The 16,217-nt window shown below is 63.4% G+C and overlaps 1 protein-coding gene across 1 annotated transcript; it reads right to left on the reverse strand.

The window, feature by feature from the left end:
* Positions 1-997: 997 nt before the first annotated feature.
* On the reverse strand, positions 998-10,179 carry DBNDD1 (dysbindin domain containing 1). Its single transcript, XM_077831466.1, has 4 exons — positions 10,081-10,179; positions 4,174-4,320; positions 3,591-3,731; positions 998-1,161 (listed from the first exon to the last, which is right to left on the reverse strand). Exons 1-4 carry the CDS (start codon positions 10,109-10,111, stop codon positions 998-1,000), a joined length of 483 nt encoding a protein of 160 aa, XP_077687592.1. The 5' UTR covers positions 10,112-10,179.
* Between the last annotated feature and the right edge of the window lie 6,038 nt (positions 10,180-16,217).

A 16,217-nucleotide genomic window follows, 5' to 3' on the forward strand; every position in this document is an offset into this window, starting at 1 on the left:
AGGATCAAGTAAACACAGCCCCTCCTGCCTCACCCCAGGGCCCCCTCCAGCAGGATCTGTGCAGTCGGGCACATGTTCCCATGCTCTAGCTCGCTTCAGCCTAATCCAGTTTGACCACAGAAAGACGTCTGTCCAACTGCCCCCGACCCCATGCCATTTCCGGAGATGGAACTGGGCTTCCTTGTAACAGCGGCAAAGCAGTCGTAATTCAGACCCATGGGTTCCTCGCAGCCACGTGAGCTCACAAGAGCCAGCCCCACTGCAGAGTTCTCCGGGCAGGCTCGCAGTGGGAGATGAGCACGGGCTGCTGTTCCCAGGCTGGCATCTTCAGTAGTGCTGCTCTTACACCGGAGCTAAAGCCCGTACAGGTGTAAAGCCACAGGGACGAGAATGTGCTTCTAGCAAGTGATGGCTAAATCCCACCTTGGCTGGCGGCCCCCAGGCAGCTGGGTTCTGCTCTGAGCTACAGCACTTCATTGGGGAAGAACCAGCGTGCTTGTTTGCCCCCAGGTTCCTTGGACGTTGCCTCCCTCCTGCCCTGGGGGAAGAACGGGGGCTTTCCCCCGCTCCTAACTCGCCTGCAGCCAGAGGGCTTTTCTCCAGAAAGACGCAATTCTCCCCAAACCTGCTTTTTCCCTTCCGTGCAGCCGGGCTCTCTCCTGGCCCTGGGCCCTGCCCTTGCTGCTGTCGGCCTGGCCAGGTTTTGTACAGAGTGAGCAAGAAAGGGTTAAAAAAGTGCTAAGACAGCGTGCTGATGCTCTGTCTCCTCGCTGGAATTCCTTGCCCAGCACGGCCAGTGCCCTGGCACAGCTGATCCACGTGCTACGGCTGCACTAAGGGGGGAGCTTTGCATTACACGGAGCCAGCAGGGTTTGCTCGTCTCTCTAGGAGTAGGGGTCTGGTAAGGTCACAAACTGTCTGGAATTGGGGGTAAGTGCAAGAGTGCACACCCCCGGCTTGGCACCTTGGCTCAGATCCCACCGTGGCTCCCAGCCTCCTAGTCCTCCTGGGGCCTCTCCACCGCCAGGAAAGTGTCTACGATGCCTGCCTGCAGCTCCGAGTCACTGAGGTGTTTCTTCTCCCGCCCCTGCTCGCCTTTGGTCCTTGTCCAGGAGGGGGATCGCAGGCACCCGGCCCGAGGAAGGGGGGGAGGGTGCAGCCCTGTGAGGAGACAGACATGCTAAGCAGGCACCTCCCGCGCCCCTGCCAGCCCTTTCAGTGTTACAGGCAGGTGCTGGCCTGGGCTGGGCTTGCTCCACAACAGCCGCCGAATGGGCAGCAGCAACAGAAACTCCCCCCCGCGCTCGTCTCCGCCCCGCTCCTGAGGGACCAGCTCTAGGCAGCATTCAGGCCCCGAACCCCAGGATCACTGGTGAGCCTGCTAAGGATCCGCCGCAGCTAGTGGGCTGGGACCCTACAGCCACAGGGACGTGGAGTGAGACCCTCAGCTCCTTCCACAGCCAGGAGCCCAAAGTGCTAATCACCTTTGCTTACAACCAGCTGGGCCCCTAGCAGTGGAGAGGGCAGAGGCCTGTATCTTATTGCCAGAGCCATTCAGTGCCTTCCTCCGCGTGTTTTAATTCCTTTGGGTCAGATTCCTGAGCAAGCTAATTTGCAGTCAAGTCAGGGGCAAGAGGGTTTGGGATTTGCGCTGGGCCTGCTTTTCAGAAGTGGAGGTGCTCTGAATCATGTGTCCCCAATTTCTATGGTGTTCAGCCCCATTGTACAGGGGTGTGGCACATAGCCTCCTGTAAGCTATGCAAGAACTTTGGGGAAACTGAGGCAGAGAAAGAGTCTGTGTCTTGCCTAAGGTTACACCAGAAACCTTCCAGTCCTGTGCCCTGCCCCACCTGCCTGGGTGAGTGATGGGGCAGATGCATTGGCTAGTTGCAGGTCCTGCTGTGGTAACTGCATGTGCAAGTCACACCTGCCACTTTGCATGTGCACTCAGGGCCACAGACGTGCTGTTCATGTTCCCCTTGCCTTTGCATTAAGGGACTCGGCGCAGATTCAGAGAGGATTTATTACCATGTGTCTACGTGGGCAAACTGCGGGTAAACCCTGCACTAGCTCTTTGCACCCATCTGGGGCGGGCACCTGGTCTGGCAGGTGCTGACTCATCTTCCTTTCGGGGCGTGGTAGCGTGAACTTGGTGGCGTTTGACGAGCATTTTACACACGCCCCTGGTGCCCATGCCATGAGTGCGTGCCCACACGCTGTGTCGCAGGAACCAAGCTGCAGCAGGGAGCTACCTTCAGCTCCAGCCATCTCCCTAGTGAGAGTGCAGGGGAGTTCTGCTAATTGATTCAGGTCACGTGTTCCCGCTGAAGATGCTAAAGGAGCTGATTTACATATTCATTAAATCAGTTTCACCGGGCCGCAGCTGCTGTTTCTGCATGCGCCGAGACACAGACTGGCGGAGCAGGAGCCCCAGGCTGATGGGGTGCTGGGGGGACAGAATAGGTGGGAGCCCCCCGAATGCCCAGGGCTGCCCGTGTTCTCAGACAGTGGATCCATGTTAGTGCCCGCAATAGATCACTTCCTTCCCGAGCAAGTGGGGAAATGCCAAGTCCCTCACCCCAGAGTACCAGCCTCCCCTTTGCACAGCAGCTGGGACTGACCAGCTCAGATCCCCTGTGCTCTGCCCTGCCCTCCACCCCAGCACTGCAAAGCTGCTTTGGGGCCATCCCCTCAGACAAAGGGCTGCGGCTGAACTGAAACCCAAGTGCCTCCCCCTTGTGCCCCAAACAGGGAAGCAGCCCTGCAGTGAGACTGTGTGGGACTGCACCCCACCTGCTGCAGACAGAGCAGCAAGCTAGGGTGTGGCAGGCCCCAATGTGCAACCTCCAATCCACTGGTGTAGGTGAGCATGTGCGCCCCTCACTGCCCCATGCTCCCCGATCCCCTGACACACACACTCCTGCCCAGGCCCTCGCACCCAGAACTACGGCAGCCCCACGTCCCGGCCCATGTGCCCTTGGTTGCTGCAGGGGCTGGCCCAAGCCCTCGGACAGTTACATGATGGAAGGGAAGAGCCTCCCACGGAGCAGTGATGCCCCGTGGAGACGCCCCTGTCAAGCAGTATTGATTTGCTCAAGATGCATGGCAGAGCTGGTGCAATTTAATGAGGCCCCCTGCTGCACTCTGTCACAGGCTGTGGCCCACACTGGGTGGGGTTTGTCTGCAAAGGCCTGGCTCCAAACCCCCTCCTGGCGGCCCCGGGGCTCAGGCTGCGCTGGAGAAACAGACGAGGCTGGCCCTGCCTCTGCTCCTGGGCCTCGCTGCTGCCTTCCCCAGCGAGGCCAGCCGCACTGCAGGCAGCTCAGGGGACGCACGGACCACAGGAAGGATGTGCTGATCCCGTGCTGCCTGTGGCTAGGGGAAGCAGCGAGGGGGCCACACCCTAGCTGGGGCAGGCCTGGGTCGTTAATAGCGTCCCGTGTTGTGTTTAGACATTGAGCTCACCGGGTGCTGCCTCGACACCCCCCCCCACCCCCCCACCTGGGAGAGACAGGGACCCAGGTGAGTGGAGTTGTCCCAGTGTGTGGGGGGCAGGCCAGGCTGCCTGCCCCTGGGCTGGGCACACTCACCGGCAGGGGACTCGCTGGCGACGTTCTCGTCGTCGGAGTCGGCGAAGACCTCGGCGAGCTCCTGGTCCGACATGTCCGTCAGCTCGGTCAGATCCAGCAGGTCGAAGTGCACCTCCAAGGAGGACACGCTGCTCAGGGGCTCTGGGGAGCAAAGGTGACAGCTCAGGGATTTGGGGCCAGAGTAATGGCCCTGCTTCCCTCTCCTTCCGCATGGCAGATCCTGCGCTCTCACCATGTATCCACAATTGGGGAATCTCCCCCTGGAGTCTGCCTGGGGGAATGAGCCCCTGGAACCAAGACAACCTCTCCCTGGCTTGGAGCCCTGGGCGGGAGGCAAGCCCAGGGCTGGGCTGGGCCCCAGGGCTGGAAGGGATTCAGTCCCGGGGGACAGGCCCCTGGCTGTGCTGGGCTGGGCTGGGACCAGGGCAGGGGGAGGAAGGAGCCCTGGGGGCAGGCCAGGCCCAGGGACAAAGGAGCCCCGGGGCAGGCTCCTGGCTGGGCTGGGCCCCATGGCAGGCCCTAGGGAAGGCCTGGCCAGCTGCACAGCTGTGAGCGGGGGGGCGGGATGCTGCCTTGTACTCACGTCTCCGTTCAGCAACCTGCAGCAGGCCCGAGCTGGGGATGGGGATCCCGCCTTGCTCCTCGGCAGGGGGGCTGGGAGGCTCCTCCACCCGCCCATGTGCCGGGATGCCGGCAGCTCGCTCCAGCGTTTGGGGCTCTTTAATCCGTTCTATAATCACAAAGCACTGCCGGTGTTAGATACCCAGAGACCGAGCCCTGGGCTCTGCACCCTCTGCCCCCCTCCCCACCCGTGCAGGGACGAGGCCTCCTCTGCCCCCAAACAGCCCCCGCCAGCAGGCAGGCACTGTGTGCCTTACTACATGGCTGCTCCGGCACGCTCCTGCCTCTGGGACTTCCACCAGCAAGGTGGGGGATGGGGAGAAAGACCCCTGCACTGGCATCTCCAGCCCCCTTCCCGGGACAGCTGGGTGCCTGGCAGGGCAAGGGCCGGCGGGATGGAGCCTCTCCCCATTGGGACACTGGCTCCGCTCCAGCCTGTGCCGCGAGTGGCCCGAAGCCAGGAGATGGCTTTGGGGGTCTCCCAGCCTTGGCTAGGCCCCTGCAGCGAACGGGCCATGGAGGCTGAGCTGCCCAGTCCCCCCAGGTGGGTGGTAGGCACACTCGCAGGGCTCTCTCTGCTGCTGCCTGCACCACTCCGGCTCTGGGGACACAGGGCTTTGCTCTAGTCCCTTCCCACAGCCCCACGCCTGCTTGCTCAGGGGCTCGGAGGGGCACTTCCGCCCTGCCACAGACAGGCCTCTTCCCTTGCTCTCAGCCTCTTCCCTGAGTCACATGTGGCTACCAGCTGCCTCTGTCCCTCGCATGCTCTGCCCCTGCCAGTTCCGGTGGCTCTGGGGCACTCATCTGGCGCAGTTTCCCAAGCCGAGGAAGGCCATTTTGAAATGACAGGACTGGGGGCGGGGGGGTCAGGGAGGCTCTGGTCTCTGCCCTCATCTCCACACCAGAGAGGAGGGACACGCACACGGAGCAGTTCGGAGAACGCAAGGCACTGCACTCAGCTCCGCAGCCACTGGGGGAGACGAGGGAACAGCCTGCGCGGGGGGAATGGGAGGAAAGGGCAGTTCCAGACACTGCACTGGTGAGAACCCTGCCCTGGCTGCGGGAGGGGGCAGATGGACCTGTACCAGCAGCTCCACACGCCCTGCCCTGCACAGGGACCCTTTGTGTCAGTCTAAACAAAAGCCTGTTCTGGGGAGGCCCGGAAGGCCGAGATAAGAGGCGGTTGGTCTTAGGGGGAGCAAGATCCAAGGGGTGACAGCGCTGAGCCAGACCCTGCACTGACGGCTGGCCTGAGTGCTGGGGCTGGAGCTTTCCCAAGGCAAACTTGTGGGGCAGGATGCATCAGTGCTGCCGGGAAGCCACAGCAAGGAGGCGTGACTTGGCCTGCCACCACCAGCTCATCTCCTCAGAGCAGGGAGCCCTGAGCGAGATCAAAAGGGCCCGCCGGGCCAGAGGTATCCCCCTGGAGCCCAGGGAAAGGTGAACAGCAGCACGCTGCGGACTGCTCTTGTGAGGGGACAGGAGCCATGCTCGGCACGGGCACACGGACGGGGGGCGGCAGGGACAGGGCCTGCACTGTGCTGGGCAAGCAAGGATGTGGTGGGGAGCGGTCACGGCTTTTCACGGTGCCTTGTGAATAGGGCCAGCAGGGGGCTCGGGCCTTTGTGCGTCCTGGGGCTGGAGAGAGGGACCAGGAGGGAGCTGCTGTTTAGGGGTTTGAAGGGGCTTTTCCCCTGTCTGAGCTGGGCGCCCCGGGGCACTGGAGCAGCGCACCAGGGAAGGCTGGGTAACGGGAGGGAAGGATTTGTAATCAGGCTCTGTTTGTTAAGTCCTGTTTGATTTCACTGCTGGAGAAACCCCTGGGAGAAAAGCTGTTACTGGGAAAGATTCCGCCCCGCCCCAGTGAGGCCTGGGGGACTGACAGGCCACATCCCTGAGACCTGCGGCACGTGCTGGCAAACCCCAGGGGCACCAGAGACCTAGGTATCCTCGTGACAGCAGTGCTAGGGTCATTATCGGAGTCGGGCGCCAGTGTGCTGGGCATCCCTGAGGCCACAGTATTGTTAACAAGCAGGGCACACCCCAGGTCAGGCCTCGTCTGGACATCCCACAGAAGGAAACAGGGCCACAAGCCCGTTTTCACTGCAAGGCAGGAGAGCAGCTCACTGAGCTGGCACCAGGTGACACTGGGTTGGGGCCAGGAGTTGCAGCCATCTTTCTGGAGAGGACCCAAGACCCCAGCCCTCAGGGCTGGAACCACAGCAAGTAGGAGCTGCTTGCTCATCTGAGCAGCTGTTCTGCATGTCATTCTGCTCCGGGTGCAGAATGTCCTTACCAGGATCAGGCAAGGAAAAGGAAGCACAGGACTTTAGCTGCTCAGGATGGTGCCTGGCCATGCAGGTTTCAAAAGCATGCACTGGGGGTGGTTTGCCCTGAAGGGAAACGTGCTGGAGCCAAGCTAGCCAGCAAGCCTGATGCAAGGGAGCTCATTCATGCGTGTGCTGCAGCCGGACGGCTGCACTACAGCTGCCCATGCACCCAAAGGCCATGCGCTGGGCCACCCTGAACAGACACTGTACGCATGCAAAGAGCTTGTGGACACCCCGACTACATTCACTGTCACCAGACAAGGCCTGACTGCTCCCACTGCCTGTGTGCGGGACTTCGCTGATTAGATGGGTGGCCAGTAGCCGTCCGGGTGCAGGAAGCCTGTTCTTGCCCCAGGTCTCCGTTAGCTGCCACTCCATACGGGAGGCTGCATATCTACACCAGCTGAATATATCTGAGAGGAGGCTTGCAGGTTCCTGCTGTAGGGATGGGGTCTCCCCCCACCAAGGGGAAAGATCCTGGGTCTCCCCTTTAGGAAACATCAGGCAAAGGGGGAGCCTTGAAAATCAATTCTAAACCAGTAGAGCAGGCGAAAGAGGGTCACTGGGGCCCGGGCCGGGAGCAGACCAGTGGGAAGACAGAGCTAGGCAGTCAGGCTCAGGGCAGGGCTGTGTCCCGTGACCCCATCTCTTCCCGTGTCCACTGGGAACTCTCCTGGCTGTCAGCACGTGGACGCTTCGGGGCGGGGGGGCCGGTGTCGCACAGGACGGAGGGATGGAGATGAGATTAGAAAGAAGGGCTTATTGCTGCAGCTCCTGAGGTCAAGGCCCCACTCTGCTGTCCATCTCCTGCCCAGCTGGCCTCACAATGGGGGTTCATGGGCAAGGGGGGCTCCACACTGATTTCCAGTGGGAATATATTAGCCAGACCAATGGAGGGGAACTGAAATCCGTCCCATCCTGACTGAATCCAGCAGGGTGACCAGAAGTCCTAATTTTATAGGGCAGTCCTGATATTTGGGGCTTTTTCATATATATAAGCATCTATTACCCCCCACCCCATCCCGATTTTTCACACTTGCTGTCTGGTCACCCTAGAATCCAGGCAGGAGACCTGGGGGGAGGGATGGTGCTTTGCCACAGAGTGACCAGATGATTAACATTTCCCTTAGCAATGCGGGGGGGGAGCCCTTGATTCAGCCTAATCTGGACAAGGGCTGTAGGAGCCTATGTGGGTGGGGAGGGCAGCATGCTCCTGAGCTGCTGGTGATGAAAGGGCCCAGTGCACCTGGGGGATGGCTGGCACACATGGGCACAACGTGCTACATGCCCCATTTCAGACCACCTGGGGCTGGGATTCGGCCCAGGAGACTTGGTGCGTGGAAGGGGGATCCACTGCCCCTGGGGTGGAGTTCAGAGCACGTTCCCCTGCTGAGAAGGAGACATGTGCCCTGGAGAGCAGGGGCCTGCTGCACTAGCTGTAAGGTGCCCTAGGCTGGCGGGGTTCCGGAGCTCAGTATACCAGTGCCTGGACGCCTTGCCTGCTGCAGCTAACGTCCCCAAGCCTCATCAGCATGGGTTACCCTGCGTTATAACCCCGGGACGTTCAGCCACGAGAGATGAACACACCGCACTTCGGGAGCCAGGCACTAGCCTAACGGAACCTGTTTAACTGGCTCAGCTCCAGCCATAAAACTGTCTCCCAGATCCAGTCCCCTAATTTACCAGCAGAAATCCTGGCCCCGATGGCTCATTAAATGCATGCAGAGCTGCTCCGGCTTTGTTCTGTTCTCTCACACTGCAGGCACATGCCTCTCCCGGCAGAGAGACGCTCACAACATGGGGACAGCCCGGCCCAGCGCAGACAGGTGCTGTGCAAACCTCCGGCACACACACAGCTGACCTGGCCTGCAGGCCCCTCCCTCTCCCAGTCTCACCCCACACCTTGGCCAATGCACCTTAGTCCGAACCTGCAGCACCTTGTGATGCTCCCGTCCTGCAGTCCCCATGCAGCATGGCTAGTGCCCCTCAATCCCAACCCACACCACCCCCCCACCCCCCCGAAGCCACTTCTGAGCAGAGAACAGCTGCAGGGTTGTAATGTGGATGAATATCAAACTGGGAACCAGGCTGAGACTCGTTTTCCCTGCGCCACAATCAGGATTCAGCTCCCGTTTCCAGAGGCCAAAGGCTGGACCCTCAACCCAGCGGAACCCTGAGGATAGCTCTAGAAAGGGGTTCTGTCCTCCACTCTCTTGCCATCGCTGCCCTTTCGCGGGTGCCCCCACAGCTGCACCCTGGGGGGGCTAGGATCAGTGTTACTCCAACCTGTCTCCTGTTGACTCATGTTAAACTGCAGCGTGGGCTGGCTCCATAGGGATGTTCCAGACAACCCCCAGTCATCCCCACTGGAACCCTCCACATCTTGCCCTGTCTCCTCTCGGCCCCAGAGCCGCCCTGCCGCCCCCTGCAGGCACCGCTGCCCCCTTACGGCTCAGGCCTGCCTTGTTCCAGACACAGGGAAAGCCTGGGACATTCTGGGGCCCTGAGACACGGGGCAACGCGGCCCCGGAAGGTGAAGGTAAGTTACACACACCAAGACACATACAAAGTTCGTTGTGTGCAAACCACCCACCCCCAAGCACACCACCGCATACACACAGCCACGTGCAAGCCCCGCAGGCATTCCACGTCCACGTGCAGCCCACACCCACCCACTGCGCACACCTTCCTGCAACCCCCACACACCCCAGGACACCCTGTAATCCCTGCACACCTGACCACACACATGCAGACAACCACACCCCCCCCCACCACTGGGCACCCCACGCACACACACCCCAGACACCCCCGCATGCACAGCACACCTCCCCACCCCCACTACACACATTCCACCCCCAGCCCCGCGCCAGACAGCCGCACACTTACCCCTCCCCCCGCTTAGCTCTGCCACGGGCCACTCCCACGTCTGGCTGCGCTTCCTGGGCCGGCGGCCCCGTCTGGGCCCCACGCAGCGCCGGCGAGAGGCTGAGCCAGCCCCGGGGGGCACCGGCAGCTCGGCCCCGCACACCGCGGCTGGGCTTTGCTCGGGAAAGCCGCCGGGTCGGGCCAGCGGACCGGGGCGGGTCCCTGCGGCGCGGCACGGGCTGGCTGCGGAGCCGGCACCTGCCCCGGCCGGTCACCCGCCTTGGAGAGGCCGCGGCTCCTTCCCGTGCCCGGGGAGGCGTTTCCTCAGCGGGGCCGGTGGCTGCGGTGATGGGCGCGGGGCGAACCTGCCCGGGGCAGCCCGGGCGCCCAGCACTGCGGGGAGCAGCCGCCTCCACCCTGGCTGAGCCCGGCAGGGGTCCCGGGCCTGCCGCCAGCCCTGCGGGGGGAAGGAGGCGCCGGGGATGGGCGGGGGGACGAGACCCCGGGCGGGGAGCGGACGCGGTTCCCTGCGCTCGGACCAACTTTCTCTGGCGTGGGAGCCCCCCCAGACCCCACCCCGGGGAGCGGAGCGGAGCGGCCCCTTCCGCCAGCCCCCGCCCGGCACGGCGCTGTCCGCCAGCACCCGGAGAAGTTCCCCAAAAGCCACCACGTACCTGGGGTCCCCGCCCCACCGGGAGCCTCCATCCGGCCGGGCTGCGTCGGACCCGCGGCCGGGGAGCTAGGGGCCGCGTCAGGCCAAGCCGCAGCCTCCGGGTCCCCGCAGCAGCCCCGGCGCCCGACGCGTGGCCGAGCTAGGGGATCAGCGCCCGGAGCCGAGCCCCCCGCTGCCCAGCCGGCGCCGCATCGCCGCGGAGCGGGGCGGGGCCCGCAGCGGGCGGGGGGTGCAGACGCCGGCAGCAGCCGGGGACGGGGAAGCGGCGGAGACAGGTGCAGCCCGGCGAGCCGGGCGCAGAGCGGCCGCCCCCAGCGGGAGCCTTTCCCAGCCCCCTAGGCGCTGCGCCGCGATGTTGCACCCCTGGGCCGGGCCGGGCCGGGCCTGGCCGGGCTCCGCTTGCACGGAGCTGCCGGCTCTGTAGCGTTTGAAAGACGAAGCGGACCTGGGGTGCTCCTGGCAGCCGCCTGCCCACCGGATGCGCTTCCCTCGGCGGGGCTGGCGCGGGGGCAGGGCGAGCGCGACCCGTCCTTGGCTCAGGCAAAGCTGCAGCTCAAGGAAACAGCCCCGGGCCTTGGAGGTGGTGGCGGACCCCGGAGGTGATGGGGGAGAAGCGGGAGTCTCCGCTTTTCCGGGGACGAAGGACACACTGGTGGGGTCCATGTGGACACGCCACTCCCGTCCCCACCCCCAAACTGCCCTCCTTGCTCCAACCTCCCCGGGGGGGGGGGGGCTGCACCCTGGCCTCTAGAGCAGCCCCCTGCATCTTTTCTGCCTCCTCAGACCCCCTGCCCTCGGTTTGGGGTAGCCAACTCTCCAGCATTGTCCGGCAGCCCCCAGGAATGGAAGATTATGTCATGTGGTGAAACCTCCAGGAATGCTGCTACCAGCACCGGCAACCTCACCCCACTTTCCCATCTCCCCCTCCCACGTAGCTTTGGCCCCTTCCTTTCTGGAACTGCGAACTGTTGAAGGTACCGTGTGCAGGAAGGGCCAGGGGTCCCCTCCCATGCTTTCTCACAGCCAGAAAGGGGCAACGCCTCCCCTGGAGAGGGCTGCGGCCCTCGCCAAGCCGAGCAGCTCATCACACTCCTTGTCATTGCTCAAAACAAAGAGTCTGGAGCCCCTGGTGCAGGAGGGGCAGCGAGTGACATGTAGCCCCCCATCCCCAGCAGGAACAGGTGCACGCGCCCTGGGCAAGGGTGGGCCCCACCCCTGGGGGCAGAGCGCTGGAGGACAGGCAGGCGGGGAGCAGTGCGGCCTGGGTGGAAGCTGGAAGGTGTGGCGGATGAGGCTCGGAGGAACCTTGCTGGTACGGCTCGAAGAGGAAAGGAACAGGACAGCGTGGCACAGGGTCCAGAGGAGCCAGCAGCAGCACCGTGGCAGGCAGGGTGCCATGGAAACACAGAGGCCCTCTGAGGAGAGGGAACTAGGGGCTGGCAGAGAGGAGTGCCCCGAGGGAAATCTTAGGGATGCCAGGCTCAGGGAGGGAGCTCGGGCTGAGCTGTGTGTTGTTTCTGAGGCCTGGTCCACACCTCAAAATTAGATCGCCCCAGCCACGTGGCTCAGGGCAGTGAACAAGTGTGTGCCCTGTGCGATGTAGTTAGGCCCACCTGACCCCCACAGAGGTGCAGCTGGGCCTACGGGAAGGATTCTTCTGTCGACCTGGCTGCTGCCTCTCCGCGAGGTAGATTAACTATAGTGACAGAAAAACCCCTTCAGGCAACGTACAAAGCCCCGAGCTGCGGTGGCACAGCTGTAGTGGAGACATCAGCTGAGTTACCCGGGAAGCCAAGCCCCAGGCCTGAAGGGCACAAAGACCCTGTCGTCTGCGGCCAGCACGGGAACCAAGGGGAAGCAGTTTGTACCTCCCCTGCTGTGGGCAGCCTTCAGGGGTCCTGGAAAAGGGACCTAATGGAACAGAGCACAACAGCCCAGACAGGGCAGCGGTTCACGTTCCACCAGTTTGACTCGTCTCACCCACAGCCAAAGTGCTCATACAGTCCTAACCGGGATGAGCGTGGATTGGCAAATGAAAGCTAGCTGTGCTCTGGCTCCCATGCTATCTGACGGGCCAGATCTCCCGAGCCCCTGCCCTGTGATTCCCGTTAATGCATGACAGTCAAAGGCACCCCACTGTGTCCCCCAGTTCCGTCCCTCCCCCACACACTGCCCAGAGCAGCCCCTCCTGCTGGCTGCAGAGAAGTGACATCTCTGGAGTGCCGACAGGAGCTAGATGCAGGGGGCTTCAGGGCACCTCACTGGGTGGGAGTTTAGGCCACTTTTGTCAAAACCAGGTGCCTAAGCTTAAGTTATTATGAAACTGAAATAAATTCCAGTCATGCACCAAAGTCAGGGTGGTCTGTTTCTCTGAGGGAATCACACTGGGGTCGGTGGCAGCTGTGGGGGTGGGGCTTGGTATCCTGCAGAACCCAGCCCCAGGATTTGAAAATTCTTGCTTTGGAGACCTTGCTGGGCAATTAGTGCAAATTGCAGCCATCTATTGCGGAGGTACCAGCTGCTGTTTTTTCCTGCTCAATTCTTACAGCACACGGTGCCTGACTAACGAATTGCTCTGCAAGTAGCTGCAACCTACCTAGTGACCCTCTTTGAGCAAACTCTGAACGATAGTAACAAATGCCCCAGCCTGGCCAGCGTGGAGATGCTGCCTGAGAAGAACAGGGCTCCAGCCCAACTACAGGAGCACTGAGCTCATCCCTGCACAGGGTCAAACCGCAGCAGTGGCCAGAGCTCAGAATAGCCAGCAAGGCTGGCAGTGCTGTGGGCCGTGCGGGCAGACATGTGCTGCAGTGGGGTGGGCTCGGTCCTCTCATCTAGGCTGACATGCAAGAAAACCCTGCACATCTACCATAGGAACTTTTGCTCAAGTTTTCAGTGTATAATGCACCCACAGGGCATTAGCTACCAGCATGTCCCAAGAACACTGAGTCCCTGCCAGAGATCCCTCCAATTCAGCCTCTCCTGGGAGGGAGCCTTGCAGAGTGGTCTTGGGCCAAGTGAGTCCCAGTTCCCTCACTGCAAACACCCTTGGGATGCCAGTCTCAGGGAGGCAGACCAGACCCCAAAACACAAAGAACTTTATACAGCAGAGGCAACACCATTAGTTGCATCTGGAAACTAGTTAAAAGCCCTGGCATAGTGTGCTCCCTGTGTGAAGCCCTGCTAGGCAAAAAGGCAGCCGCATCCTGCATCTGCTGAAGGTTATGAGTGGCCTTTGGGTGTAGTGCAGGGGTGGGCAAACTATGGCCCACGGGCTGGATCCTGCCCACCAGACGTTTTAAGCTAGTCCTCGCGCTCCCACTGGGGAGCAGGGTCTGGGGCTTGCCTCGCTCTATGCGGCTCCCGGAAGTCGCAGCATGGTCCCCCTCCAGCTCCTATGTGCTCCAATGGCCCCCTCCAGCAGTCCAATGGGAGCTGCAGGGGCTATGCCTGCGGACGGACAGCGTGCAGAACTGCCTGGCTGCGCCTCAGCATAGGAGCCGGAGAAGGGACATGCCGCTGCTTCTGGGAACCACTTGAGATAAGCGCTGCCCAGAGCCTGTACCCCTGAGCCTCTCCCCTGCCCCTAACCCAGCCCTAATCCCCCTCCTGGCCTCTGAATCCCTCGATCCCAGCCTGGAGCACCCTCCTGCGCCTCAAACCCCTCAGCCCCATCCCAGCCAGAGCCCTCAGCCCCCTCCCCCCCCAATTTTGTGAGCATTCATGGCCCACCATACAGTTTCTATTCCCAGATGTGGCCCTCAGGCCAAAAAGTTTGCCCACCCCAGTGCTGCACGCTCCCTGCACTGTGACCAGGTTTCTTTGAATCAGGTGAACGTCCCATCAGAAAGGCACCTATGCAGTGGCATCTCAGTTTTGGTAACTGTTCCTACTACGGCTTCCAGCCCCACACTGCTCCCACACTGCACTATTAACTGCAAACTCCCCCTGGAACCTACCTAGGCTGACCAGACAGCAAGTGGGAAGAATCAGGACGGGGCAGGGGGGATGTGGGGAGAATGGGAGCCTATATAAGAGAAAGACCCTAAAATCGGGACACCTGGTCACCCTAGACCTGAAAATCCAGCTGTTCCTTCCGCCTCTGACCTTCTCCCCTGCCTTCCCATAGGGAAGATTCTGCTTGCAGAACATCCCTGACCGACAGTGGGGCTGCACAGCTGGGCCTGACTCCAGCTGGCTCTCCCATAGCCCTGGGGTGTCTGAGTAGATGCTCCTTAGTCTTAATACTGCAGATTTGCTGCTTGGACACCCAGGGAGCAGATCTGGGAACTTGTTATAGGCGTTTCCTGCCCCGAGCCCTGAGAGACTCAGCGAAGCCCCAGTGCCAGGAGTTTGGAGGACCTTCGGCCTGTTCCTAATCCCTACAAAGGAGGAGGGAGTCCCCTCAGACCTCAAAGATCAGCATGGGTGGGTCTCTGTCCTGCTCCGTGGGGCAGCGGCCTGCAGCTGGCCGGAGCGAAGGAAGCCCTGACCCTCGGCCAAGCTCAGCTAGGCTCCGTGTGGGTCAAGGATGCAATGGCGCCTCTGAGCGCCTCACGGCAGCGTCCGCAGCCCAGGGACGCCGGGGCCCGGCGGCGGCAGTGCCCTGGGCCGAGCCCCGGGGACACCGGGCAAGGCCCCGTCGGGCTCGGCCCGCTCCTGTGGCTGGTGCTTGCGTCTGTCCAGGAGCGCGGCAGCCCGGGGGGTGAAGCACAAGGACGGAGTCTGGATGCCGGGGGACCCGCTGGCACCAGGCTGAGCCTCAAGTCCGGCTGTCCATCCGCGGGGCCCGGCCCGGGGCAGCGGCGCTGCGCCCCCGCCGGCTGGCGCTGGGGACCGGCGGGCCCCGGGGACCGGCGGGCCCCGGCCCCGGCCCCGCGCAGTCTCGGGCAGTTCCGACGGCTCGGCCCGCGGACAGGACGGGACGGGGCTTGGCTGCGCCCCGCGCCCCGGGTTGAGCGCCCGGACCGGCCCGGGGAGGGGCCCTGCGGCCGCCGGGGCAGCGGGGCCAGGCCGGAGCCGCGCGCGGGCCGCGGGGAGCCTCTGGGGCCGCGCGCCGCCGGCGGTTGCTAGGGCCGGGGGCGCGCGTTGCTATGGCCGGGCCGGATTCTCGCGAGGCTTCCCCGGCGGTTGCCTGGAGACTCGGTGACTCCGCCGAGCCCGAGCCACGGCTGCAGGAGCCATGGTGGGGGGGGCTGGGTTCGAGGGGTCCCCTGGGGGGCGACCGGGGCGCTGGGAGGGACCCCCTGGGTTCGAGGGGTCCCCTGGGAGCGACCGGGGCGCTGGGGGGGACCCCCTGGGTTCGAGGGGTCCCCTGGGGGGCGACCGGGGCGCTGGGAGGGATCCCCTGGGTTCGAGGGGTCCCCTGGGAGCGACCGGGGCGCTGGGAGGGATCCCCTGGGTTCGAGGGGTCCCCTGGGGCGACCGGGGCGCTGGGGTGGATCCCCTGGGTTCGAGGGGTCCCCTGGGAGCGACTGGGGCGCTGGGAGGGATCCCCTGGGTTCGAGGGGTCCCCTGGGGGCGACCGGGGCGCTGGGGGGACCCTTTGGGTTCGAGGGGTCCCCTGGGGGGCGACCGGGGCGCTGGGAGGGATCCCCTGGGTTCGAGGGGTCCCCTGGGGCGACCGGGGCGCTGGGGTGGATCCCCTGGGTTCGAGGGGTCCCCTGGGGGGCGACCGGGGCGCTGGGGTGGATCCCCTGGGTTCGAGGGGTCCCCTGGGGGGCGACCGGGGCACTGGGTGGATCCCCTGGGTTCGAGGGGTCCCCTGGGGGGCGACCGGGGTGCTGGGGTGGATCCCCTGAGTTTGAGGGGTCCCCTGGGGGGCGACCGGGGCACTGGGTGGATCCCCTGGGTTCGAGGGGTCCCCTGGGGGGCGACCGGGGCGCTGGGGTGGATCCCCTGAGTTTGAGGGGTCCCCTGGGGGTGGCTGGGAGGAAAACATTGGGTTCAGGGGTCCCCTGGGAGCCCCTGGTGTGCTGGGGGGCAGCAGCATTTGGGGCAGGGTTTTGGGGCAGGCAGCAGAATTGTCCCGTTTCCTCTGTGCCTGGGGCACTTTGCTCTGGACTGATGGCTGCAGCGGCCTTCCTGGAGCTGCAGCTGGGCTGGTCAATGCCCTGAGCTCTCAGTCGCACAGTCCTT

Source organism: Eretmochelys imbricata, chromosome 12, assembly GCF_965152235.1.
Source record: "Eretmochelys imbricata isolate rEreImb1 chromosome 12, rEreImb1.hap1, whole genome shotgun sequence".
NCBI lineage: Eukaryota > Metazoa > Chordata > Testudines > Cheloniidae > Eretmochelys > Eretmochelys imbricata.

Bases quoted from the DNA above. Each gene is read 5' to 3' on its own strand.
- DBNDD1 (XM_077831466.1), bottom strand. From the start codon at position 10,111: ATGGAGGCTCCCGGTGGGGCGGGGACCCCAG. The intron at 4,321-10,080 runs GTACGTGGTGGC...TTGTGATTATAG, and splicing joins CGGTGGGGCGGGGACCCCAG to AACGGATTAAAGAGCCCCAA. The intron at 3,732-4,173 runs GTGAGTACAAGG...TTTGCTCCCCAG, and splicing joins GCAGGTTGCTGAACGGAGAC to AGCCCCTGAGCAGCGTGTCC.